The following is a 25,782-nucleotide window of genomic DNA, read 5'->3' on the forward strand; positions in this document are numbered from 1 at the left end:
GTCACTACCACTGTCACCGGGCCCTGTGCTTTGTGGGGACTAAGGGGCCACGCTGGGGATTAGGGAGGCCTGTCTGTTTTCTCCAGGGGAGTTTACATTGGCTGGGTTCTCAGGAGTCCGGGAAAGAATGGAGACAGGAGCTGTATTGAAGGACCCCTCTGGCAGTCGGGTGGACATCTGCACGTGGCCTTGACCTTGGGTGGTGGCCTTGAGGCTGATGGCTCTTGGGGGATGGCGGTGGAGAAGCTTGGCATGTAGTTCCCTTGTCCAGCTCCCCTCTAGAGTGCACTCTACACGGCCAAGGGCCTCACGGAAACCTGGGGCCTCCCCCAGGGACGGCAGAGGGGGCCGCACAGCACAGGGTCACTCAGGGAGCAAGGAAGGACAGGTACGCCCTCGGAGGCCCCGCCGGCTTGGCTTCAGGTGCTCTGCAGCCCGAGTTTGCAGAGCACCCCTCTGGGTCTTTGGTCCAGAAGACCGGCCCCTCTCTGCTGTGGCTGGGAGCAGCTGTGGTGTGAGAAGCAGCGTGCAGGCCCAGAAGAGGGGTGCCCCTGCCTGGGGCTGGCACACCAGGGGCTCCACGACCCGCCCTTTCTGGAGCCCTGAGTTCTGGGCTACCAGGTGGCTGTGGGGCGTCAGGGGAACAGGAGAAGTTTGCACTGGGCTCTGGCGTCAGTCAAGCGCTGCACTGCCGGGTAGAGAGGGGCCTGAATGCCCTGGCGGAGTAGGGAAAACTGAGTCCATTCATTGATTCAACAAGTGTTTATGAGAAAGACTACAAGCCGAACACTGTTACAGATTCTGGGCTGCAGCAACGAGCAAAACAGACAAAATTCCGTGCCCTCAGGGACCTGAGCTCCTAGCAGGAGAGACGAGCAACACATAACTGTCTGACTGGGGTTTCCCTGGGGGCTCAGATGGCAAAGAACCCGCCTGCAGTGCAGGAGACCTGGGTTCGATCCCTGGGTGAGGAAGATGCCCTGGAGCAGAGAATAGCAACCCACTCCATTATTCTTGCCTGGAGAATGCCATGGACAGAGGAGCCTGGCGGGCTACAGTCCACGGGGTCACCAAAGAGTCGGACACGACTGAGCGACTAACGGTGTGATTAAGAATCAGAACAGAGGGACTTCCCTGGCGGTCCAGCGGCTAACACTCTGCACTCCCAATACAGGGGGCCCAGGTTCAATCCATGGCTGGGGAACTAAGACCCCACATACCACAACTAAATAGATAAATAGAAATATTTTTTAAAAAAAGAATCAGAACAGAATGACAGAGGTAAGGGGAGTGGAAGAGGACATGAGGAAAGGTGTAGCATTACACAGAGTGGTAGGTTGGGGGGGTGGCCTCACTGAGAAGGCGACATTTCAGCCCTGAAGAGGGTAAGGGAGGGAGCCTAGTGGGATCTGCAGGAAAAGCGTTTTCTGCAGAGGGAACAACCAGTGCAAAGGCCCTGAGGCAGGACAGCCTGGCAGCTTCAGGGAACATCGGGAAGGTCAGCGAGGCCTGAGCAGAGCGAGTGGGGAAGAGCAGGCCCCGGGAGTGGGCAGGGGCTGCAGGTGGGAGAGGGCTGACCAGGAGGGCCTCGTGTGCCGTCCGAGACGATGCTGCGTGTGGCTGGGACCAGCGCTTCTGAGCACAGGAAGAGCGTGCTCTGTTCGCTGGGGAACAGACTGGAGCACGCGCAGGCGGGCCGAGGAAGCTGTCTAGGACTCTAAGGGGCCAGGGATGGCAGCAGAGGACGTGAGAGGTGGGTTTCCCATTGGGTTGGAGAGTTTGGAAGCATCGGAGCTAGAAGTTTCAGGAGAGGGGTGGGGCTGGGGTTGTCCAGAGGGGTTCCGTCTCTGCGCTCTGGAGTTTCAGGGGCCGCTATGGGAGCGGAAGGGTTAAACACTATGATTCGGCGTCACCATCAGGCCCCTTCTGTCCACCTTCTGCCCAGGGCTCCATTCAAGGTCCGCGGAAACAACTCTGCCCCTGAAACAAAGCTCTGCGGCCTTGCTCTGCTCCAAGCCCTTCGTGTTGCAGATGGGGAGACTGAGGCCAGGGGGTGATGGGCTCAGGGCAGGTCATGTGGGCATCAGTGGAGAGCTGGGATGGGGCCCTGGGGCCTAACCAGTTTGGTCTCCTGGCCAGGGGCACCCCCCACGCCCCACCCCAGCCATGGGGCTGCTGTCTGCATCGCCTGGCAGCACCCCCTACCTTGCTGGTCTCTTCTGCACCCACGACGCTCCCCTCTCTCTTTTCTGTCAGTGATGTGCCTGAGGGTGCTGAGAACTTTGGAGTTTCTGGGAGCTCCGGGGTGAAGATCTTCATGGTCTATGACCCAGCGCGGGTGACAGAGCCCACGGGCAGGGCCTACTGGCCCCTGGATGCCAGCGTGGAAGTGGTCATATCGGTGGACGCAGCCAGTAAGGCTTTAAATGACCTCAAGGTAAGAGGTCCCTTCCCTGCAGAAGGTCAGAGCCCCCGACAAAGCACACCCCATTCACACACCGCCCTAGTCAGCCAGCCCCACGAGGCTACGACACCCAAATCCACACCCAGGACACATCCCGAAACAAGCCATAGACACCTAAGCCTGTGAACCCACCCACGCCAGCACCCACACACGCAGGAATGGACACTCCCATAAATGCACAGCCTGCCTGCTCGCCCCCTCAAGTTCACAGACACCTGCTTGGATCCCAGCTCCACACCGATCCCAAACAGGCCCTGCCCACTCCCATGCAGACAGGCGTCCTCAGCAACAGCCGAGCACACACATACACGCATGCATCGGACATAGGAGCATACCTGGATGCGTGCGTGTCTCCCACCTAAGGAAGCGGGAAACCTCTCTCACAGACAACACAACGCCTTCTCACTCGCCCCCAGGCGCCTGCCACACACACAGTGACCCCAGACTCACTGATTCAGCTTTTTCTCCAGTGACACGGGGAAAGTGAGGGCCGTGCAGCTGTTGAGAGCAGGGGCCCTGGAGCTCAGACTCCCCCTCTGAGCCCCGACTACTGGGCCCAGCCTGGGGGCTCTCGTAGAGGCCCAGGTCGAGCCCTTTGCATGGACTCTGGGCCATGGGGAAAGCTCTGTGAGCATGGGCTGCGATCGTGGGGTGGGAAGGGTCGTTGTTCCCATTTTACAGATGAAGAAACAGAGGCTTAGGGAGACTGATTACCTTGCCCGAGTCACTGGTGATGACTGCCCCTTCCCTCATTCTTTCTCCCTGACCTCCCCATGGATTCCTAAGGGTCCGGCTGCCCCCGCTGGGGACCTGCCCCCACCCTGTCTGGCCCTCCTAGCCCCTCAGCCCAGCTCTGGGAGCCAGGGAGGCATCCGCTCTCTCCAGCTGGAGAAAGTGGCTCTGGGTCCGGGCGCAGAGCCCGTGGGCCCCGGGCCTTCACCAGCAGGGAGCAGCCGGGGCCCCCATCCCCCATCTACACAGGGCCCTTGGGGTGTCCCCTCCGCCCCCCGCCTCAGCCATCCCCGCAGGCCTGGCCGTGCCCGCTGAGGGCTGCCCGTGTCCCCGCAGGTGAAGATCTCCTACTTCGGGCAGCCGGCGCGCGGGGCCCTGGGCCACAGCGTGCTCTACCTCACAGGCGCCGGTGAGTCCCGCATCCGGTCCAACTCGGCCCCTGCCCTTTCCCCGCCACGCTGGCTGCTTGAGGGGCTTAGGGAGGCCCATGGCCATCTTCCTCGTCCACCGAGGAGCTTGGCGTCTTCAGAGGCCACCCGTCTGCTCCAGACCCCCAGCGCCGGAGCCCCAGCTGTGCTCACAGCCACAGGAACCTAGAAACTGCACGGCCCATGGGTCTCCAGCCAGACCACAGCAGGCCTCCTCCATCCAGAGTCCCCGAGCCTCAAGGCTCGTCACTAAACATGGGGACCTGCACGCTGCGTTCAGCCAGATCCCTGGCAGCAGCCCTAACTGCGGAGCCAGCAGCTGGAAGCTCAGGCCTCGTCCTGGCCTCCAGAGTCAGGGCCCCCAAGGGCTAGCAATTCAGGGCATGCAGACGAGTGAGAAAGTCAAGAGCCCAAGGCTTGGGTCCCTCAAAACCCAGAGCCACAGGGGTGGGCCTCCCAGGCATTGGGTGTGGTCCCCAGAACAGGGCTGCCCGGCTCTCCTGGGCTTGGGGAGGGGTCAAAGCTTGCCCTGACCTGGACGCTATGGTGGGACGGGGGACCGGGGAGCCCAGGTAACCCCTCCCCATCTCTTTTCAGACATCTCCCTCGACGCTGACACTGGCCGCACGGGCAATGTGAAAAGGAGCCAAGCCGACAAGGTGGGCCTCCTCTAGCTGTCCCAAGACGGCAGGGTCGACAGGCAGACCTGGGGGTGGTCCTAGGGTGGGACGGCTCTGCCTCCAGAAGGGTGATGGATTCCTGGGCTCTGTGTATCCAGCAGTGTGGGGAAGCCATCTGAGGACTTCCAATCAGCATGAGAGGGCCTGACACTGTGTGATCAGCGTGCTGTGTGACTCCTGGAAAACAGCTTACCCTCTCTGGGTCTCTCTGGTGCCACCCTACACCTGGGATCTTTTGCTTGAGGTCTTTTCTATTTCCTGGGCTGTGTTTGGACCCCTAAGCATGATAGGTGCTTCATAAAAGGTTGTCAAATGGCTGAATGAAGACTTCCGGTAGAGGAGGCGGCATGGACTACCCTGGTTAGATTCCGAAGAGAGAGAGGGTGGGGTGGGCTCCGGGCATTATCCCACAGGAAGTATCTGAAGGCTATCCTGGAAGGATAGAAAGTAAAATTTGTGGGGAAGGACCCCAGGGAGGAAGCCTGAGGTCCTCTGTGGACAAGAGGGGGCAGGACCTCCCTGGATGGCTGTGCAGGCTGCTCACTGCACAAGGCTGCTGAGCAAGGCAGTGAGTGCGGCCTGGGATGCAAAGCGTGTCTTGGGCCCTGATACGGAGGGGGTGGACAAGCGTGCCATGTAGGTTAGCAGTGGTCCTGTGAGGTCCCCCAGACCCAAGTTTGAATCCCACCTCTGTGACTTAGGGTTCACCCTCCCAGAGCCTCTTTCCCTCTTCTGTAAATGGGGAAAACAAACTCTGACTTGCAGAGTCTGTGAGAACAAAGCAGAGGCAGGTCAGGAAGAGCTTCGGTCACAGAGGCAGGGCTCCAGCCCTCTTCCCCACCTGTCAGCTCCATCCTCCTTGTAGGGCCTGCAGGATCACAAGTGCACATCAGGGACCACTGGGACAGGCCCAGGAGAGGACCCGGGTGGGGAGAGTCCCAGTAGTTCTCTCACCCTCCCGAGGTCAGGGCGAGGCGTCTCGGCCCCCAGGCAGGGCCAGGACTGGAGAGCCTGGCAGAGGCCACTTCTGGGCTTGGAGCTGCCCCCTCCTTTTGCGGGCGGCGGTTGGGAGGGGCTGCCGTGTACGGGTGCTCAGGTTGCTCGCTGAACAAGCATGGAGTGACTCTGGGTCTGGAGAGCTGGAGGGCTCCAAATCTATTATCCCTCTTTAAATCTTCAAGTAAACCTGGAATACAAAAGTCTCCAAGCTAACAAGGCAGACAGCTCCAGCCATGTCCAGAACCCCTTCCCAGAGACTGCTGGGTCCCGCTGGCCCTAAGGCCTCTCGTTTTGCACAGGAACGCTGGCGCTGGGGCCCTGAGGGCTATGGGGCTGTCCTGCTGGTGAACTGCGACCGGGACAGCCTCAGGTCCGTAGGGACGGACCTCACCGACACCCAGCTGGCCTCGCGGGATGGTGAGCAACAGACGGGACGGGCTGCCCGGGATGGCGCGGGGGGCGGCGCACGGCTGTCTCACAGGGACCACGCTCTCCAGACCTTCAGGACATGTCCCCAGTGGTGCTGACCTGCGATGCCCCTGATGCACTCTTTGAGAGCTACAAGCTGGTCTTGAACGTGCCACCTTCTGATTCCAAAAGAATGCGGGTCTTCTGCGCCCGGGGTGAGTGGCCTGGAGGGGCCTCTTCCCTCCCTGCTCTAGCCTCTGCTTCCCAAATCATTTCTTTTTTCTCTTATCCACATCTCTCCCTTCTTCCATCATCATTTTGTAATTCTCACTACCACTTAAAAGCAGCCACTGCATCACAACAGGATCCATGGCCCAAGGAAGAGGGTCCCAAGCTAGACCCATTTTACAGAGGGGAAAACTGAGGCTCAGACATGTGAATTCACTGCTCTGAGTTTACACAACCAGTTGGGAGTGGAGCAGGCATTCCAAGTCAGTCTCTTTGGGCACCAAAGCCCCTCTTGTTTCCACGGCCCTGGCCCTCCCCCCGACCCCATCCCTCCTCTGCTGAGTCAGTACAGATTGAGCTCTCAAGGCATGACAAGTGCTGTCCAGGCTGGGTGAGGTGGGGGCAGGGAACAGCAAGCCAAGGCCCAGCCCTGCCTTTGGAATCCAGTTATGCTGCCGGAGAGTTTATTAATCAAACTATGTGGCTTAGAACAAAACAAAACCAATCCTTAACCCTGAGGTGACCTTACTCGTTTTTATAAATAGCAAGAGACCTTCCTACCTCTTCCTTCTTCCTCTTCACTGTCTGTTCAGACTGACTCAGAACTCATTGCAGCTAAATTCCAGCAGGAGCCAGAATGCTTCTTCTCTGCACCAGTGCTGGAAAGTTAGGGAGGGGTCTGGCTTGGAACTACTTACTGCGATTGCAGAACATAAGCTCTGTGTCCGTAGGTGAGCTGACAAGCCTTCCTGCTGTAAGAACACGCTAGGGTACCACCTCCCAGACAACCCTTGGGGGCCGGGAAAGGAGACGGGCCAGAACTGCTAAGCGCCAGGAGCTTTGTTTAAAAAATTGAGATGACATTCACAGAAAATAAAAATAACCATTTTCAAGTAAACAATTTAGTGACATTCCCTGGTGGCTCAGATGGTAAAGAATCTGCCTGCGATGCAGATCTGAGCTCGATCCTGGGTTGGGAAGATGCCCTGGAGAATGGAAAGTCTACCCCCTCCAGTATTCTGGCCTGGAGAATTCCACCTGATGGGCTACAGTCCGTTGAATCACAAAAGAGTCAGACACGCCTGAGCGATTAACCAGCGACAGTCACATCCCCCAAGCCCCATCCCTGTGCTGCGTCCGACTCTTTGTGACCCCATGGACTGTAGCCCGCCAGGCTCCTCTGTCTGTGCGATTCTCCAGGCCAGAATACTGGAGGGGGTTGCCGTTCCCTCCTCCAGGGCACCTTCCCGACCCAGGGATTGAACCCTGCCTCTCATGTCTCCTGGGTTGACAGGTGGGTTCTTTACCACTAGCGCCAGCCAATCCCCAGCCCTAGGCCACCGCTAACCTCCTTTCTGTCCCTATGGACGTCCTCATGCTGTGCGTCTCCTACAGATGGGATCATACCGTGTTTGCCTTTCACCGTGTTCTTTCAGCTACTATAGTGTCCTCAAGGCTCGTCTGTGCTGTAGCACTTATCGGTAATCGGTACTACATTCCTTTTATGGATGAAGGACATGCCGTGTGGGCATTCTGTTTATCCCTTCATCCGTGGATGGACATTTGGCTTGTTTCCACCTTCGGGGCCAGCTGCTTTTATTTCCTTGTCCGATGTAAAGCTTGCACCGACCTCGTGAGAAACGTAATGTTAGCCCATTTTACAGATGAGGAACTGAGGCTCAGAGAGGTTGAGTCATTGAGCTGAGGTCACACAGCTAGCACTTTGGAAACACTGCTGGGGAGGAGCCCGAGTCGCTGGCTCTGCACCTGCGTTCCTGGCCTCGGGTCTCCTGTCCCATGTCCCACACCCCTGCGTCAGCGCTGGGCAGCGGAGTTACCGTGACAGTGAGTGCCCCTGGCTATCACATGACCCTGCGCCAGCCTGGCCCCCGTGCTGATTCGGGTCTCCCTAGGTGGGAATTCCCTCCTGGACTATGAGCAGGTGCTGGGGCCCCAGCACCTGTCCTACGCAGTGGCCCGTCAGCCCGGGGAGCGGAAGATCGGCCTCTATGTGGAGGGGCTCAGCTTTCCCGACGCTAATTTCTTGGGGCTGGTCTCCCTCAGCGTCAGCCTGGTAGACACCAAGGTAGGTGGGGCTGGGGGCAGAGACGGGGTTGGGGAGCTTCAGGGCCCAGCCGGAGGCTCCAGGGCTGGGAGGCTGGGGGCTGGGGCTCCCGAGGCCTGAGGGGGCTCCCTGCGGGACCCACTGAGTCCCCATTCTCCCCCCAGACCCTGCCTGAGGTGCCCCTCTTCACAGACACCGTGGCCTTCCGCGTGGCCCCCTGGATCATGACCCCCAACACCCAGCCCCCCCTGGAGCTGTATGTGTGCAGGTGAGGCCTCTCCCTCCCGCTCTCCTGTCCCCTCTGGACTCCCAGAGACAGGAGCAGAGCGCGGTACTGGGCTTGGCCCTGCACACTCGCCGGCCGGGCTCACCGAGGGCCCCCGTGGGCACACCTGGGTGACAGACAGCAGTGAGCTGTCTGGGCCATCAGCCCACCGGCTCTGAGCAGCCAAGGCCCCAGCTCCAGCTCCCCATCCTTACCCTGCCCTGCCTGTAGTAGTCCCGGAACATCCTGGGTTTATTCCAGGCAGAGGGGCCAGGCCCTGTTCAGGTTCCTGGGGGCGGCAGGAGTCCCAGCCTCCCTCTGAGCCGGCTGTGTCCCTGGGCCTGCAGAGCACGTGAGAATTCAGCTTCCAGGACCGTCTGTGAGTCCCGGCCACCCCTGGGTCCCTGGTCCTTCTGCCATCTCTCAGAATCCTTGTCAAGCCCCTGGATGGGCAGGGCAGCCTGGACAGGCACAGCTACTCCAGGGCCCTGCAGAGGCGGTCAGACCACCGAAAGGGCTGCAGACGGCTGGGAGCTTAAGTCAAAAGGAAGGCTGTGGTCAGACGGGCCTGCTCTGGTGAGCCGGCTCAGGTGTTCAGACAGGAGGGGGCCCTTTCTTTCGCTTTGCTGACTCGCCTTTGTTGAGGCCAGTCGTGAGAGACAGGAGGAAATGGGCGCCTCCCCCTCACTGTCCCCGTGGCCGTGAGACTCAGTCCCTGGTCTCCTCAGCAGGGCCCAGAGCCCCGGGCCTGCCCCTCCCCATCACTCCTGCCTGATGGCATCTGGGGACGTGGTCCGTCTCTGTCTCTCGCCCACGAGCCTCTCCAGCGCGGGGCTGTGTGGAGCCGAGGGCGGCCCCCGGCCCAGCATGGACAGCACCCAGGCCCCTCCATCCACCTCCAAGGCTGCCGTCAGCAGCCCCGCTTCCCTGCCCTCTCCTGTGATTTGCAGTGTCCTAGACTCTCATGGCCCGAATGCGCAGTTTCTGAGTGACATGTCTGATCTGGCGCTGAAAGCCAGCTGCAAGCTGATGATCTGCCCTCGGGTTGAGAACCGAAATGACCGCTGGATCCAGGTGGGCGAGGAGCAGCCCTGGGCGCGGGGGGGCAGCCCAAGCCCCGTCCCCCACCCTGGCTTCGGGGAGCGGCCTCTGCGGCTCTCGCCCAGCTTCCGTCTCCCTAGAGAAGCTGGGTCGGCCACCAGGACTCGGGGTGGGCGCGCGGCCTGGGGGAGCCCTCTCCTCCCACGGCCGGCATCGCTCGGTGTGTCCTGCTCCCCGCCGGGGCCTCTGGCTCAGGCAGAGCCCTCCCCCAGCTGGGTTCCCGAGGGACCTCCTGCCCGCTCGAGGTCTTGGGGAAGGTCTGCTGCCCTGCCCATCCCGGGCCTGGGGCGCTAGCCCCTTCTCAATGCGAGACCGAGGTGGTCACAGAGGCCTTTTTCTCTCGCCTTCCCAGGATGAGATGGAGTTTGGCTACACTGAGGCCCCGCACAAAGCCTTCCCCGTGGTCTTCGACTCCCCCCGAAACAGAGGCCTGAAGGATTTCCCTTATAAGAGGATACTGGTACGTGGCAAAGGGCAGAGTGCAGCCACCGTGGGTGCCTGCCCCTGCGGGACCCACTGCGCAGTCTTGCCTGGCCCCAGTCCTTCAGGGGCTGCAAAGGGACGCAGGAGGGGGGCTCTGGCGAGCGGGAGTTAGGGGGAAGCTTGGGGAGGAGTATGTAGATGAAATGCAAATCACCCCTGTTCTGGGAGGGGCCCTGGTCTCCCCCCAGGGGCTGTGAACAGACGAGTCAGCTCCGGGGAGAGCAAACCGCCCTCTGGAGGGCGTGCATCCTCAGGACCCGCACAGCTCCTGCTTGGGTGCCGGGGCCTCTACTCAGTAATCGATGTTTTCTGAACACCTACTATGTGCCAGGCCCCACGCTGCCTGCTGGGCACAGGAGGGCGGCAAGAGCCGCTCCAGCGACCACGCCCTGAGTTCCAGGCCCTCCCCGCAGCTTCTCACAGTTGCTCATTTAATCCACATGGACTCCTGTGAGCGAGTACTATGATTATTCCCTCCTTACTGAGGCTCAGAGAGGCTAAGCACTCGAGACCACAGAGCTAGGTAGCAGCGGCACTGAGGTGTAGAGCCAGAGGGGCCGCCTCCACGGTCCCCGCTCTTGACCGCTAGGCTAAGCCGCCTTCTGAGGGGTCCCTGCCCCAGAGCACCCGCCTTGGCCGATTTACTAGCGTCCTCCCCCACGGCCAGGACAATGCCCGAGTCCCGGGGGCTCCACTAGGGATGTCCAGGAGCTCCTGGTCACACAGAACAGGGCCGTTACCCCACCCGAGACGGGTCAGAGGTCAGTCCCCAGGGAGGTGACCATGAGCCCTGCAGGCTGAGTCTGCATCAACAAAGGGCCTGACCCCAAGCCCTGGGCTTGACCAGTCCATTGTATTTTCCACTGATCTCTGCTCTACCCTGGGAGCTCAGATGGTAAAAACTCTGCCTGCGATACAGGAGATGCGGGTTCCATCTCTGGGTTGGGAAGATCCCCTGGAGGGGGGCATGGCAACCCACTCCATTATTCTTGCCTGGAGAATCCCATGGACAGAGGAGTCTGGTGGGTACAGTCACGGGGTCACGAAGAGTCGGTCGTGCCTGAGTGACTAACACTGTCTTTCTGGTCTGTCTAGATCGTTTCCTTTCTTCTACTTCCTTTAGGTTTAATTTGCCATTCTTTTCTTAGCTGGAAATGGAAATGATGATTTTTCAACCCTTTCTCTTCCTAATGTGTTTAGAGCTGTGTCGTTCCCAAGAAATGCTGTTTACTGGAATGCCCACGGGTTTTAACATGCTGCGTGCTTATTACCTCTCACTTCAGAATACGGTGTGATCTCCCCTTTGATTCTTCTTCGACCCACGGGTTCTTTACAAGTGTGTTGTCTCATTTCCAAACATCTGAGATTTTCTACTTATGGTTCTGTTATTGGCTTGGGTATCGCTCACCAAATGGAACTTATGTTTTAAACGTTTAATTTTCTGTTGGAGAACAGCTGATGAGGGGTGCTGTGTTCGTTTCAGGCTTGCAGCAAAGTGACTCAGTTATGCCCATGCGTGAATCTATCGTTTTTTTTGGGGGGTGAGTTTCAATAGCACAATGCTCAGGGAACAGAGAGACCTTGTGAAAATCGAATAGAGGTTGTTTCTAGGGAGTAGATTCCTGCAGGAGCACCGCTCGGCCCCTACCCCGAGAGCTGTCTCTTCCTGTTCAAACTGACCCCTCCTTGGCGGGGGGGTGTGGATTTTCCTGGTTCTCCCCTAGGGTCCTGACTTTGGATATGTAACCCGGGAAATCCAGTCTACCGGTGTCTCTGGCCTTGACTCCTTTGGCAACCTGGACGTCAGCCCGCCAGTCGTGGTGGAGGGCAAGGAGTATCCCCTGGGCCGGATCCTCATCGGCAGCTGCCTCCCCAGGTGAGAAGCCGGGGAGCAGGGAGGGCACGGGGCTGGGGGCTCTGGGGGTCCCGGGGCATGCAAGGTGGCATCTATCCCCCACCCCCCCACAGACACAGACACAGCTCTTCAGTCTGAGAAGTGGTCCTAACTTCCTGCATGGACTCCTAGAATCCAAGACTCAGAGGACTGGAATCTTGGATCGAAAAGCTCACAGAATCTTTGGAAAAACCAAACTAGTGGCCCACAGTGTTCTGACGTGCCTAGAATCTTACGGGCGTAATTAGTCCCCACATTGCTGCTGCTGTTTCGTTGCTCAGTGGTGTCCAGCTCTTTGTGACCCTGTGGACTACAGTCCTCCAGGATCCTCTGTCTATAGGATTCTCCAGGCAAGAACACTGGAGTGGGTCACCATTTCCTTCTCCAGGGGATCTTCCTGACCCAGGGATTGAACCCCAGTCTCCTGCATTGGCAGGCGGGTTCTTTACCACTGAGCCCGTGGGGAAGCCCAGTCGCCAACATTAAACATATATATATCAGGAACCTTCATATAAAAAGCAGATTTCTGGCTGCTTTTGAAACATCAGAAGAGCAAGGAGGTGATTTATAATCCAGCACAGAAGTAGGAATGGATCCTTTGACTTCTCAGGGGAGGAGATAAAATAAGTGCTGTCCTAGCAACAGTTGGAAAGGGTACAGGCATCACCACGGGGCTGCAGTCAGGATACCTGGATGACAGAGGTGATTCGATGGGTCCCACCCTGGGCAGCTGTCATCGAGCAGGAAACAAGGTATTTAGAGTTTAGGGCTCCAGATGGATGACAGTGTCTGCTAAATCCTCTTGGGAGGGTCCCCAGGGTCCCCACCCAGCCTGTGGGCAGTTGAAGAATGGGGTGTGTAGCCCAGGGATCCCAATGTAAGCCCCTGCTTCCTGCCTAAAGACTGAGCCCACCACAGGCCCCAGGGGCGGCCTTTCCCTGTGTGTGGGGTTGGCCTGGAGCCCAGGTGTACCTCCGCTTGCCTCTCCAAGCCCTGGCTGTCTGGTCTGGGGCCTGGAGCAGCCTCAGATGCTGAGGGAAGGTCACCCAGCCTCAAAGGGTGACCTTGGCAGCCTCAGCGTTCTGGGTCAGGTGAGGCTTCCTGGTGCCAACCCAGGTGTGAAGCTGGGTGCCCAGGCTGGATGCCCCGGGCCGAGGTTGGCCAGGACTAGAGGAATCCATTCACCTTGCTGGTGACTCAAGCCCAGCCCCGCCCTGGGGCCGGATCCTGCCCACAGCCCTGGCCGCAGAAGGCCGTGGACGTCTGGGGAGTCATTCTGTGCCTCCTGGAGGGATCTGAGGGGAAGGCGCACAGGCTCTGAACATCCGGTGTGTCTGGGTTTGAGTCCTGGCTCTGCTACTCACTGGCCACATGATTTGGGGTACAGAGCCTGACCGGTGCCTACCACAGGGCCTGGCACCTCGCAGGTGCTTGATTACTTCATTTAAAAATATTTATTATATGCCTACTATGCGCAGGGCTTCCCTGGGGGCTCAGCGGTAAAGAATCTGCCTGCAATGCAGGAGATGCATTTGCTCTCTGGGTGGGGAAGTTTCACTGGAGGAGAAAACGGCAACCCAGCCCAGCATTCTTGCCTGGGAAATCCCATGGATGGAGGAGCCTGGTGGGCTACAGCCCACGGGGCTGCAAAGAGTCAGACACGACTGAGCGACTTCACAGCTACTATGTCCCCGGCACTGGTGAAGGTACTGGGGATAAATCAGGCACATGGTTAAATGAACAAATTATTCTATACTTCATTCCTCAGTTTCCTCATCAGTGAAATGGGCTCATAAAAAAAAAAATCCCTGTCGTATGAGTCTGGGTAAACTCCGTGAGCTGGTGATGGACAGGGAGGCCTGGCGTGCTGCGGTTCACGGGGTTGCAAAGAGTCGGACTCGACTGAGCGACTGAACTGAACTGAAGCTGTATAATAGCTGTTCCTGGGGATAAAAGGACTCAGATTAAGCACCTTCCAAATGCTTAGATATTATTTAGCTGGACCCCTAGCAGTGGATCTGCCATGAAGCAGGTTGGAACTCAATGGATCAAAGCTATTGATCACCTACATGCCATGAACACGGGGCTTTACCCAGATCACACCCACTGATTTTTACAACAGCCTTATGAGGTTGGGATGACTACGATCCCTATTTTACAGATGAGAAGGTTGAGGTTTAGAGAAGAGGACACACCCATTCATGCATGCATCTGTCAATTCAATAAATACGTACTGAGACTTCTTATATGCCAGGTCTGAGGCCCAGTGCTGGGGATAAAAAAAACGTTCTAGAAACTCCCAGGCCCAGAGCAAGGACCCCAGATAGGAAGATGCAGGGTCTCCAGCACGTTTGGGTCCCAGTCCATTGGCCATCGTGTTGAAAACCAGGAGCAAAGGTCTTGGTGGACAGATGGGGCCCTGAGGCTCAGAGAGGGACAGCTACCACTTAGGATCACACAGCAAGTCAGCCAAATAGTCAGAAATCAGATTTCCTCTTTGGACCCCAAATTAAAATTTAACTCCAGGCTGCTGTCCTATATTCTTGTCTCGGCTTCTGAGCTTAGCAGTGAACAAAACGGACAACCTACGTACATTCTAGCAGAGAGAAACAGACAGTAAGCCACCATAATAAATAAGTAAATCAAATACAGTATGTTAGAGAGAAGAAGCACTGGTGGGAGGCTGACATTTCCCTGAAGGAAATGAGACGTTAAAGATGTGGCTGTTTGGGAGGAGAACGTGAAGGGAGTGCAAAGGCCCTGAAGCAGGGATGAGCTGGAGACATCAGAGGCCCAGCAAGGAGCCAGAGCGGTGAGCGGAGTGAGCGAGGGTGTGGGGCGCGCGCAGACCACGACCTGGGCCTGGTACTTGTACACCCCTCACAGGGTCGTCACGGGGATTACGTAAGACGCCGAGTGTGAGGAGCCCCGGGCAGACGCGCAGGAGGGGCTCAGCAAAGGCCCGCTCCTTCCCCACTACCCTGAGCTCTCCATGCTCTGCGCCTCACATTTAAACCGATCTTGGGGCAATTCTGCCTCCTGGTGGCAGCTCTGATGTGACTCAGAGACCAGGTCTGACGCTTCCTAGGGGGGAGTCATCCGGTCCATCCCCCAGCCACCAGGCAGAGGGCTGCAGAGCCCCAAGGGGGGTCAGGCTTAGGTTAGGGCTCTGTCCCCCCTCCCCCTGATTCATTTCCGATTCCTGCTTTCTGCTCATGAATAATTTCCGAAGTCTCATTCCTCTCCACCATCTCACTGTTTTTAAAGAGGTCTTTTAAAATTGCCAACACTAAGTTAAAATAATAGAAATAGAGGGAAAACACTTTCCACGTTCCCATCCCCAAATCAAATCAACATCTCACGTGTCACTGCGGGTCGGGTCTCCCTTCTGGTTCTGTCGAGGACGCATTCGAGTTATATACTGTGGACTCTTACACAGCTGTCCAACAGACTTTCACAAATATGTCTGAGCATCTGTTCTATAAGAGGTGCTAGGGATACAGGGAAATACAGGCTCCTCGGGAGCTTAGTGAGATGCCAGACAGCAAACGAAATGTCCAGTGTGCCAAGTAGCACCAAGGACTATAAAGGAAAATAGAGCTCGGGAGTGAGTGGGAGGGTCATTGCCATTTCCAAAGTCCACGTGGGGGAAGACGGCGACCCTGGAGTTAAACAAGAAGAAAGTGTGAGACGGGACATGCTGGGCTAAGCAGGTGGGGGTGGCTTGCCAGGTTCTGGTCGTACTGGGAACCAAAGGCTGAGGGCCTCGGTGAGGAGCTGACCCTCTCTGCGTCTCGGGAGCTGAGATGAGGGTCTCCAGTTCTCTTTGGCAGAGGGAGGGCTCTCGTTTGACTGTTTTGTGGGCAGGGGAGGGTACCTCGGAGTGAGGGAGGGACAGGTTCTCGTGTGGTGCTCAGGATGGACAGTCCCTGGAAGCAGCTGGAGACGGGGGCCGGGACGCGGGGATTGAAGAGGCCCATTCAGAGGGCTGACGGAGGCCTGGGCGGGGCTCGGGAAGGGCCTGCGGCACGCTGGCACACGGCGGGCACGAGGGGACCCTGCGCTCTCCCCCCGGCAGGTCTGGCGGGCGGCGCATGGCCAAGGTGGTGCGCGACTTCCTGGGTGCCCAGCGGGTGCAGGCGCCCCTGGAGGTCTACTCCGACTGGCTCTCCGTGGGCCACGTGGACGAGTTCCTCACCTTCGTGCCCACCTCCGACCAAAAGGTAAGTCCCCCCTCCTCCTGCCTGAGCCACCCTGCCCCACCCTGACCTGATGGGGCGGGAGAGGGCGAGGCCACCTGACACTGGGTCATGACCTCCGTCCACAGAAAGCCTGGGGTCAGATGCCCTTTGGGCCAGGCGGTGTGCATCCGGGCGGGCTTCCTGGAGGAGGCGGTGTGCATCCGGGTACCTTCCTGGAGGCAGGGCACTCATATTCTGATGATTCATGTACCCATTTTCACACTTACTGGGTATTTGCTCTGATCCAAACCTCTCAGCCAAGACCCAGGAATGACACTGGTAATAATTGGTAACATTTACTGAGCACGTATTAGGTGTGCGTGTCTTAATGTGTTGAATCCTCTAGCAACCCAAGAAGAGGGCACTATTATCATTGCCCCCATTTTATAGATGGAGAAACCGAGGCTCAGAAGGGTAGTTAACTAGCAGGGTGAGATTTCCAGATGGCAGGCTCTGGACCAACATGTCAGACACTCACTTCCTTCCAGAGGTGACCAAGGAGGGCACAGCCCATGGGGGGCAGGCAGCCGGGAGGGGAGGCCTCCTAGTGACCAGTGGTCGAGTTTCTTGGTGGACAAAATGGGGAAGGGCTTCCAGGTGAGGAGAAGGTCACGGACAAATGTCTGGAAGTGTGGCGTGGCTTGGAGGATCGGAACTTCGGACAGGCCTGTGGCTGGTGGGGGAGATGGACAGGGGAGCGCCACGTGCAGTGTGGCCTGGGAACCCAGGCCCCTCCTGAGTCGGGGGCGCGTGCCTCGGGGGATGCCTGTCCACTGAGCCACTCCTCCTCCTCCGTGCCAGGGTTTCCGGCTTCTCCTGGCCAGCCCCAGCGCGTGCCTCAAACTGTTCCAAAAGAAGAAAGAGGAGGGCTATGGGGAAGCAGCCCAGTTTGACGGTGAGTGCCAGTGAGCCCATTACCCCACCAGACCCTGCCCTGGCTGCCAGCCCTGGGCACCACTGATGCCCATCATGGCCAGGCTGCGCTTACAGGCCCTTTGTCTGCCAGCTCTCAGCTCAGAGTTCATCACTGATCTTCCCAACACCCTCTTATGGTAGCCAAAGATGAGGGCTTTCCCTTGCTTGGGCCGGGGATGGAAGCCAACGGCCCGCGGCTTGCCCCAGGCACAGTGGCCCCCTCCAGCGCGGGGCTGTTCCTGGCCACAGCCCAAGAGGAGAAAGAAGCAGGAAGCTATGGGCCCTCCCTCATGCCTGTCTGCAGACACTTCCACCCGCTTGCCCACTCAGATCATCCAACCTCTTCTTTGTATCCCCTTCCACGGAGGAGGAAACTGAGGCTCAGAGAGGAGCAGCAGCTTGCCCAGGGTTATGCAGCAGGGAGGGGGAGAGGTGCGGAGCCAGGAGGGTGCTCAGGGCCTCTCTGCGGAGCCCCCTCTACAGACCTAGCTGGCCCCCTGAGCATCCCCGCCTTCCCCACCATGGAGCTCAGTGTTCTCACCTGGGGCGTGCAGCGCTGGAAGGCATGTGGCGCAGCCTTCCGCAAGGGCAGGTCTGGATCCAGAGCCCGGCCTCCGCCTGCTGACTCTGGGATCAAGGGTGCGTTCTGAACCTCCCAGGGCCTGTGTTTCCTCTTTCTGAATGCGCTGTGATAACCAACCCGATCCAGCATTGCTGGAACGATCAATCAATACTAAATATAATAGGAGTCCCAGAGCACGGTGCGTGTTCAGTAATGGATCAGTTCAGTTCAGTCGCTCAGTCGTGTCCAACTCTTTGCGACCCCATGGACTGCAGCCCGCCAGGCCTCCCTGTCCATCACCAACTCCTGGAGTTCACTCAGACTCAGGTCCATAGAGTCAGTGATGCCATCCAGCCATCTCATCCTCTGTCGTCCCCTTCTCCTCCTGACCCCAATCCCTCCCAGAGTCTTTTCCAGTGAGTCAACTCTTCTCATGAGGTGGCCAAAGTACTGGAGTTTCAGCCTCAGCATCAGTTCTTCCAATGAATACCCAGGACTGGTCTCCTTCAGAATGGACTGGTTGAATCTCCTTGCAGTCCAAGGGACTCTCAAGAGTCTTCTCCAACACCACAGTTCAAAAGTACCAATTCTTCGGTGCTCAGCTTTCTTCACAGTCCAACTCTCACATCCATACATGACCACTGGTAAAACCATAGCCTCGACTAGACGGACCTTTGTTGGCAAAGTAATATCTCTGCTTTTGAATATGCTATCTAGGTTGGTCATAACTTTCCTTCCAAGGGGTAACCATCTTTTAATTTCATGGCTGCAGTCACCATCTGTAGTGATTTTGGAGCCCCCCAAAATAAAGTCTGACACTGTTTCCACTGTTTCCCCATTTATTTCCCAAGAAGTGATAGGACCAGATGCCATGATCTTAGTTTTCTGAATGTTGAATTTTAAGCCAACTTTTTCACTCTCCTCTTTCACTTTCATCAAGAGGCTCTTTAGTTCCTTTTCACTTTCTGCCATAAGGGTGGTGTCATCTGCATATCTGAGGTTATTGATATTTCTCCCGGCAATCTTGATTCCAGCTTATGGTTCTTCCAGCCCAGCATTTCTCATGATGTACTCTGCATAGAAGTTAAATAAGCAGGGTGACAATATACAGCCTTGACGAACTCCTTTTCCTATTTGGAACCAGTCTGTTGTTCCATGTCCAGTTCTAACTGTTGCTTCCTGACCTGCATATAGGTTTCTCAAGAGGCAGGTCAGGTGGTCTGGTATTCCCATCTCTTTCAGAATTTTCCACAGTTTATTGTGATCCACACAGTCAAAGGCTTTGGCATAGTCAATAAAGCAGAAATAGATGTTTTTCTGGAACTCTCTTGCTTTTTCCATGATCCAGTGGATGTTGGCAATTTGATCTCTGGTTCCTCTGCCTTTTCTAAAACCAGCTTGAACATCAGGAAGTTCACGGTTCACATATTGCTGAAGCCTGGCTTGGAGGATTTTGAGCATTACTTTACTAGCGTGTGAGATGAGTGCAACTGTGCGGTAGTTTGAGCATCTTTGGCATTGCCTTTCTTTGGGATTGGAATGAAAACTGACCTTTTCCAGTCCTGTGGCCACTGCTGAGTTTTCCAAATTTGCTGGCATATTGAGTGCAGCACTTTCACAGCATCATCTTCCAGGATTTGAAATAGCTCAACTGGAATTCCATCACTTCCGCTAGCTTTGTTTTTAGTGATGCTTTCTAAGGCCCACTTGACTTCACATTCCCGGATGTCTGGCTCTAGGTCAGTGATCACACCATCATGATTATCTGGGTCGTGAAGATCTTTTTTGTACAGTTCTTCTGTGTATTCTTGCCACCTCTTCTTAATATCTTCTGCTTCTGTAGGTCCATACCATTTCTGTCCTTTATCGAGCCCATCTTTGCATGAAATTTTCCCTTGATATCTCTAATTTTCTTGAAGAGATCTCTAGTCTTTCCCATTCTGTTGTTTTCCTCTATTTCTTTGCACTGATCGCTGAGGAAGGCTTTCATATCTCTTCTTGCTATTCTTTGGAACTCTGTATTCAGATGCTTGTATCTTTCCTTTTCTCCTTTGCTTTTCGCTTCTCTTTTCACAGCTATGTGTAAGGCCTCCCCAGACAGCCATTTTGCTTTTTTGCATTTCTCTTCCATGGGGATGGTCTTGATCCCTGTCTCCTGTACAACGTCACGAACCTCCGTCCACAGTTCATTAGGCACTCTATCTATCAGATCTAGGCCCTTAAATCTATTTCTCACTTCCACTGTATAATCATAAGGGATTTGATTTAGGTCATACCTGAATGGTCTAGTGGTTTTCCTTACTTTCTTCAATTTAAGTCTGAATTTGGCAATAAGGAGTTCATGATCTGAGCCACAGTCAGCTCCTGGTCTTGTTTTTGTTGACTGTATAGAGCTTCTCCATCTTTGGCTGCAAAGAATATAATCAATCTGATGTTGGTGTTGACCATCTGGTGATGTCCATGTGTAGAGTCTTCTCTTGTGTTGTTGAAAGAGGGTGTTTGCTATGATCAGTGTGTTTTCTTGGCAAAACTCTATTAGTCTTTGTCCTGCTTCATTCCGTATTCCAAGGCCAAATTTGCCTGTTACTCCAGGTGTTTCTCGACTTCCTACTTTTGCATTCCAGTCCCCTATAATGCCAAACCTTAGCCCCATCAGGGTTTCCAATTCCTGGTTTTCTCTGTTCTAGCTTCAGACCCTGGGGCTGGGGTGGAAGCTTGTGGCCCAGGTTGCTTAGCCCAGGCCCCAGGCAGCCCGAGGCAGTGCTCGCTGAGCCGGCTACAGTCTTGTTTCTCTTGCAGGCTTAGAGCACCAGGTGAAGAGAAGCATTAACGAGATGCTGGCCGACAGGCGTCTCAGGAACGACAACCTCTATGCACAGGTGAGGGGAGTGGAGGGGGGAGACTCTCCTGGGGCCTGCTGAGGCCTGTGGGCAGGGCAGGGCCTCTCTCTTGGGAACCCACAGTCTGATGGAACAGACACTGTCGTGCTAGTGTGACGGGGGAGATCTTGGTCCATTCTGGGGAAACGATGGGCTTCTATGGAGTAATGTTGACTCCCCCGAGAAGTGTTGTGAGACGGGAGAGGTGGGGGTCTGCAGGGGTGAGGGGTGGGAAGGTGGGGGTCCGGGAGACTTAGTGAGGAGATGGGGTGGGAGGAGGCCCCAGGAGTGGGGGGCCCATGCCTGAGTGTGCCCAGGGCAGGCCTGGCAGAGTCCACGCAGTCAGTGGGAAGAGGCCCACTTCTCCCCTGCCCGCTGAGCCGGGCGAGAGCGTGAGCCTGGCTGTGGCCGGGGGGATGGCAGCAGGCACTCAAAGAACCAGAAAGCACCGGGGTGCAAACCCCAGGCCCACTCCTTCCTCGCTCTGTGCCCTTGGGCAGGTCTCTCGAGCCTCAGGGTCCCATCCGGGGTAGCAGTGGCAGAAAGCTGTTGTGAGGCTCACACCAGCTGAAGGGCGCAGGGGGCCCTCAGCTGACGCTGCCCCTTCCTGGCTCCCTGGGCTCTGGGGCCTCTCCCCTCAACCCCAGAGGTGCATCGACTGGAACCGGGAGGTGCTGAAGCGGGAGCTGGGCCTCACCGAGCATGACATCGTGGACATCCCGCAGCTGTTCTCCCTGAAGGACGCCTATGCAGAAGCCTTCTTCCCCGACATGGTGAGGGTGCCAAGGGAGGTGGGGTTCCTTCTGCCCTGGGGGCCCGGGAGTCCTGGTGGGCGGCCAGTCAGGGGTCCGGGGGAAAAGCCCTCCCTGTCCGAGGGCCTCTGCAGGGCTCACCTTTGGGGGCAGATAGAGAGCATCTTCATCACTAGTTCCCACCGGGGTGACTTTGCCTGCCTGGGGGCACTCTGTCCGACGAGGAGGATGCCACGGCATCTGGTGGGTGGAGGCCACGGACAGCCAGACACCCTGCGGTGCCCAGGGCGGCCCCAGGATGGAGCGCTTTTCCCCTGAAAATGGAGAGCGGGAGCCTGCTTTGGGTCCAGTGCTCCAAGCTCTTGCTCGGGTGCCTTGGCTGCCTGTCCTGCTCCCCAGGGGCACCCTGGCTGTCAGTAACACGGGCAGCTGAGCAGCAGATGAGCCACTGGGATCTCACGGCTGGGGCCCCTGCTGCCCAGAGTGCCCCTCAACCCCCTGGGAAAGGATGTGGAGGCATTGGCAACAGCGAGTAGGGGCTCCCAGGATGGGAGACCCTCCCCCTTCAGCCTGGGGCCTCTAGCTCGAATCCCTGTCGCTGGACAAGCCAAGGACGGGGTGTGAATCGTGAGGTCCTGATTGGATTCAGGCAGGACCGCGTTCACTCCTCACCCCTCGCTGTGGGCTCCCTGTAGAGCCTCTGGAGACAGGCCTTCACACCCTCGGTTCTGCTGATATTCGGAGCTGCAGATTCTGTCTGCTGGGGGTGGGGGATGTCCTGTGAATTGTAGGATGGTTGAAAAGCACCCCGAAAGGTAACGTCGGCCCGGCTGAGAACTGCTGCTCTGAGGCGGTGCTGTCAGAACCTTCGCGGACGACGGAAGACTTCTATGCCAGTATGACGTGGAAGCCGCCACACGTGGCTTCTGAGTGCTTCAAATGTGGCCAGTGCGACTGAAGAGCAGATATCCTCTCAGTCAGCACCACTGTGGCTAACGCCACTGCACCAGGCGTCATAGCCCCAGAGGTCGGCCTGGCTCCGGCTCTGCTGAGGCTGGAGGGGGGGCCCACAGCCGTGGTCGCCCTCCCTGGGTTGCAGCCTTGTCCACACCTACTGGGAGCCCCCTCTCCGAAACGCCGCCCTTTATGGGAATCTCCCGGCTGCAGGGCAGACCCAGCTAGAGGACCCCGGTGTGTCCACACCGGAGGACTCTCAGGGAATGCTCGGTTAACCCCCGTTTGTCAGACGCAGAGAGAGACTGTTGGAGCACAGAGGTCATTGCCTGGGGTCTCCAGGGAGCAGATGGATCGGCCTGCTGTCCCCCGAGTCCCCGGGGCGCAGGGCCGGGCTGGCCCCATCCCTGAATGCCAGCCTCGGGTCTTCCCCTGCACTGACCCCTCTGCATGCCCCCTTTCCATCCCTGACGTTCCGGCCCGTTAGCGGGCAGCAAGGCAGCGCAGGGCAAGGCCATGGGACTGACGCCGCGGACCTCCCAGCTCCACATTGGTCCCGGCAGCGGATGGCCCTGCAGGGCAGGCTGGAGGGAGTGGGGCCAGGGCTGAGGCGCGCGTCGGACCGCCCACCCGACCCTGAGATGACCCAGTGAGCCCGTGTCCCTCTGAACACCACGGACAGCTCCTCGGGCCGGCCGCTGGGGCCAGACGCTACCTCTGAGAAGCCTCCACTGCCTGCAACGGGCAGACTTCCCTTCCCATCGTTAGGGCCCCCTCCAGGGAGACAAACACAGCTGCCCCCTTGCTGGGGCTTGCCCCCACCTCTCAGCGCCGCAGCAGCCGCAGCACTGTGCTCTGGCAGAGGGAAGGGAGTGCGGCGTCGGCATGAGTCAGACCTGAGTCACAATTCAGTCTCCCCGTCCTCTGGTTGTGTGCCCTTATTATGCTATTTAACCTGTCCAAGGCATGGCCTCGCAGCGAGGCTGTGAGGTTTACTGATACTACCTGGCACCTGGAGCATGCTCAGGAAACGGTAGCCATGATTAATGGTGGGTGGGAGGAACGGCCAAGCACGATGTGTTCTGCACAGACGCTCCACACCTGTGACCTGTGCACCTGTAGACGAGCACCTCTGCTCGACAAGTTTTCTGGCAGATGATGGTAAAGTCTTGTTCTAACAGAACTGTTATCTAATCTTCTGATATAAGGAAAGTGTTGGAGGAAGGGTGACTTTTACTGGTGTGACGTTACCACGTATGTTACTGGCAGCCCTGCCTGTTATTATCATTACTTTTTAATTTTTGGCCATGCCGCGTGGCATGTGGGATCTTAGTTCCCTGACCAGGGATCAAACCCACGCCTCTTACACTGACAGGGCAGAATCTTAATCACGGGGCTGCCAGGGAAATCCCAAGCCCTGCCTGTTATCAACCGTCTCTTCCAACTATGCATCTGTATCTTTGCCGCTTCCAGAGGCCCTAGTCCTGAGGGCCACCCTTGGTGCCCAGGGATGAGAGAGGAGAGGAGCAGGCCCTGGGGGGTGGGTCTGCCCAAACCTGGACCAAGAAGGGGCCCAGGTGGAGCGCAGCCCCGGCAGCGAGGCCTCTTTCTCGCCCCTCCCCGCAGGTGAACATGGTGGTCTTAGGCCGGCACCTGGGCATCCCCAAGCCCTTCGGGCCCCTCATCAACGGCCGCTGCTGCCTGGAGGAGGAGGTGCGGTCCCTGCTGGAGCCGCTGGGCCTCCACTGCACCTTCATCGACGACTACTTAGCCTACCACAAGCTGCTCGGGGAGATCCACTGTGGCAGCAACGTGCGCCGGAAGCCCTTCCCCTTCAAGTGGTGGCACGTGGTGCCCTGAGCCAGCCCGCCCGGCGTCCTCCCCACCCCCCGCCAGGGAAGCCAGCCAGCGTGAAGAGCCTCCACCTGGCCGCCATCCTCGGGGGGCCGTGTGCGCCCCCCACAAGTGCCCCCAAGCGTGCTGGTCGCCACGGGTACCAGGATACAGGGAGGGTCACCGCACACTCAGCTCGGGAAGGATGGCCCTCCTTGCCCCCTCGCCTCTTCCCCACCCATGGCTCCCAGAGGTTCTGGAGACCTTCAGCAGCCTTAGCACGGTCCAGGCTGGCCACGTGTGCCCACAGTGGGTGCCCCAACTTCAGTTGCCCCCCTCGGTTCTGAGATGATTCCCTCCGTGTTTGCACCAAGAGTGGGGCCCACAGGGCCCGGGCCCTGGGTCTCCAGGCCACCTGTGACTCGAGTAAGACCAGGAAGGGGGATGTGGGGCCCCTCTTTCCTTTACCAGCTACTGTCTCCTGCGGCAGACCCACAGTCTGTGACCTCCCGGTACCCCTCAGCCATATTTACATAGGCAAATCAGGACAAGGAAACTCGGTGTCCCTGGGCCTGTTTTAAAAAGAAAAGGCATCAAAACTCCTGTTAATGCCTGCCTCCATCCTCAGAAAGGCGCTTGTTTCCTGTTTGGAAAGCCTTTAATTATCTGGCTCAGACAACACCGAGAGGCCAGAGCGGGGAGGCAGGCCCGGCGGGAGGGGGACCCGCTTCCGCCCCCGCGGCCTCCCAGGCTTTGAAGCCTGGGCTCCGGGTGCGATGAGGCCTGGCTGATCCAGACCCAGCAAGGAGGGTAGGCCCCGATGTCAGAGAGGGTGGGAGGGACCATTAGGTTATCTCTGCGGGTGCGGTTTAATTTCCTTTAATAGCTCTTAATTATTCCCCTCCGCTCTGCAGGCAGTGGGAGGGAAGGTTTGCCCAGTCTCTCCCAGCAGCTCTGCCGGAAGGGCCCTGTGTGCGCCCCCCACCCCCGGGAGGGAAGGCAGAGCTGCCACGGGAGCTGGCAGCCTGGCCCCCGTGTGAGGGCACCGAGACGCACAGGGCTGGGGGCCTCCCCCGACAAGGAGGGGCAGAGGGAACCCGCCAGCCTTCCTCCTCCCAGTCTCTGGGGCCAGCCTCGAAGCTCTGAGCCCCTGGTTCCCGCTGAGACTCAGACCGAGCCTCCTGCCCTTTAAACCCTCTTAACCGCGGACCACTTGGCCGTCACAGGCGACCACAGACACTGGCCTGTGAAATTGATGAAAACGGAGCGGCTCTGGTTTCGGGGGCGGGGCGGGGTGCCTGGCTCCTCCCCCTCCAGGAGGCTCCGTGGAACCCGATTTGCACGCCCTGGTCTAACCTGGGCGCCTTCCGCTCACCATCCTGATGCCCCGGGCTGAGCCAAGAGGGGAAGGCGGCTCTTCAGCTGCCGAAGGTGTGCAGCCAGGGTTCGGGGAAGGGGCCGCTGGCGGGAGGGGAGCGGGCGTTATGAGGGACGGGGAGGGCGGGGCGGGCCTTCCGGAGGGCACGGGGGCCGGGAGCTCTGGAACGGCTGCTGGGCTGGGGGTGGGGCCGATGTTCCCTCTGAGAATGTTCTAGGTGACTGGTCACCTTCCTTCTGATGAATAAAAATGTCAACACGCATGTCTTCCTGGACCTGTCTCTTCGCTTCTGTTCTCTGGGCCGTGAGCAGGAGGCGGGGGAAGTCAGTATGGTGGCGGTTGTGGGCGGGGGCGGGGAGGGCCGTTTTCAGTTCCCCCCACTATGCTATCAGCTCCTTGGCTCAACTTCCACTGGCCATGGGCAGCTCCTACCCAGCTGGGAGAGCCCCCAGTGCCAGGCAGGCAGGCTGACACAGCAGAATGGCTGGCACATGCCCGTTGCCCTGAGGCTTCCTGCTTTG

At 58.0% G+C, this 25,782-nt stretch overlaps 1 protein-coding gene across 1 annotated transcript; it reads left to right on the forward strand.

Annotated features, from left to right (window-relative positions):
* Positions 1–231: 231 nt before the first annotated feature.
* Positions 232–25,298, forward strand: PADI1 (peptidyl arginine deiminase 1). Its single transcript, XM_070381662.1, has 17 exons — positions 232–250; positions 334–512; positions 2,165–2,437; positions 3,533–3,605; positions 4,222–4,283; positions 5,603–5,720; positions 5,801–5,926; positions 7,853–8,025; positions 8,169–8,272; positions 9,220–9,343; positions 9,723–9,830; positions 11,578–11,729; positions 15,826–15,970; positions 16,790–16,883; positions 20,265–20,344; positions 20,992–21,117; positions 23,677–25,298. The coding sequence occupies exons 1-17, from the start codon at positions 232–234 to the stop codon at positions 23,908–23,910; spliced, it is 2,190 nt and encodes a 729-aa protein (XP_070237763.1). The 3' UTR covers positions 23,911–25,298.
* The last annotated feature ends 484 nt before the right edge of the window (positions 25,299–25,782 follow it).

The sequence above is a fragment of the Bos mutus genome, chromosome 2 (genome assembly GCF_027580195.1).
Source record: "Bos mutus isolate GX-2022 chromosome 2, NWIPB_WYAK_1.1, whole genome shotgun sequence".
Taxonomy (NCBI): Eukaryota; Metazoa; Chordata; class Mammalia; order Artiodactyla; family Bovidae; genus Bos; species Bos mutus.

What these genes read in the sequence shown, in the direction of transcription:
- PADI1 (XM_070381662.1), top strand. An exon ending in AAAGGAGCCAAGCCGACAAG is followed by an intron (nt 4,284 to 5,602) that starts GTGGGCCTCCTC and finishes CGTTTTGCACAG; the next exon opens with GAACGCTGGCGCTGGGGCCC. An exon ending in GAAATGACCGCTGGATCCAG is followed by an intron (nt 9,344 to 9,722) that starts GTGGGCGAGGAG and finishes TCGCCTTCCCAG; the next exon opens with GATGAGATGGAGTTTGGCTA.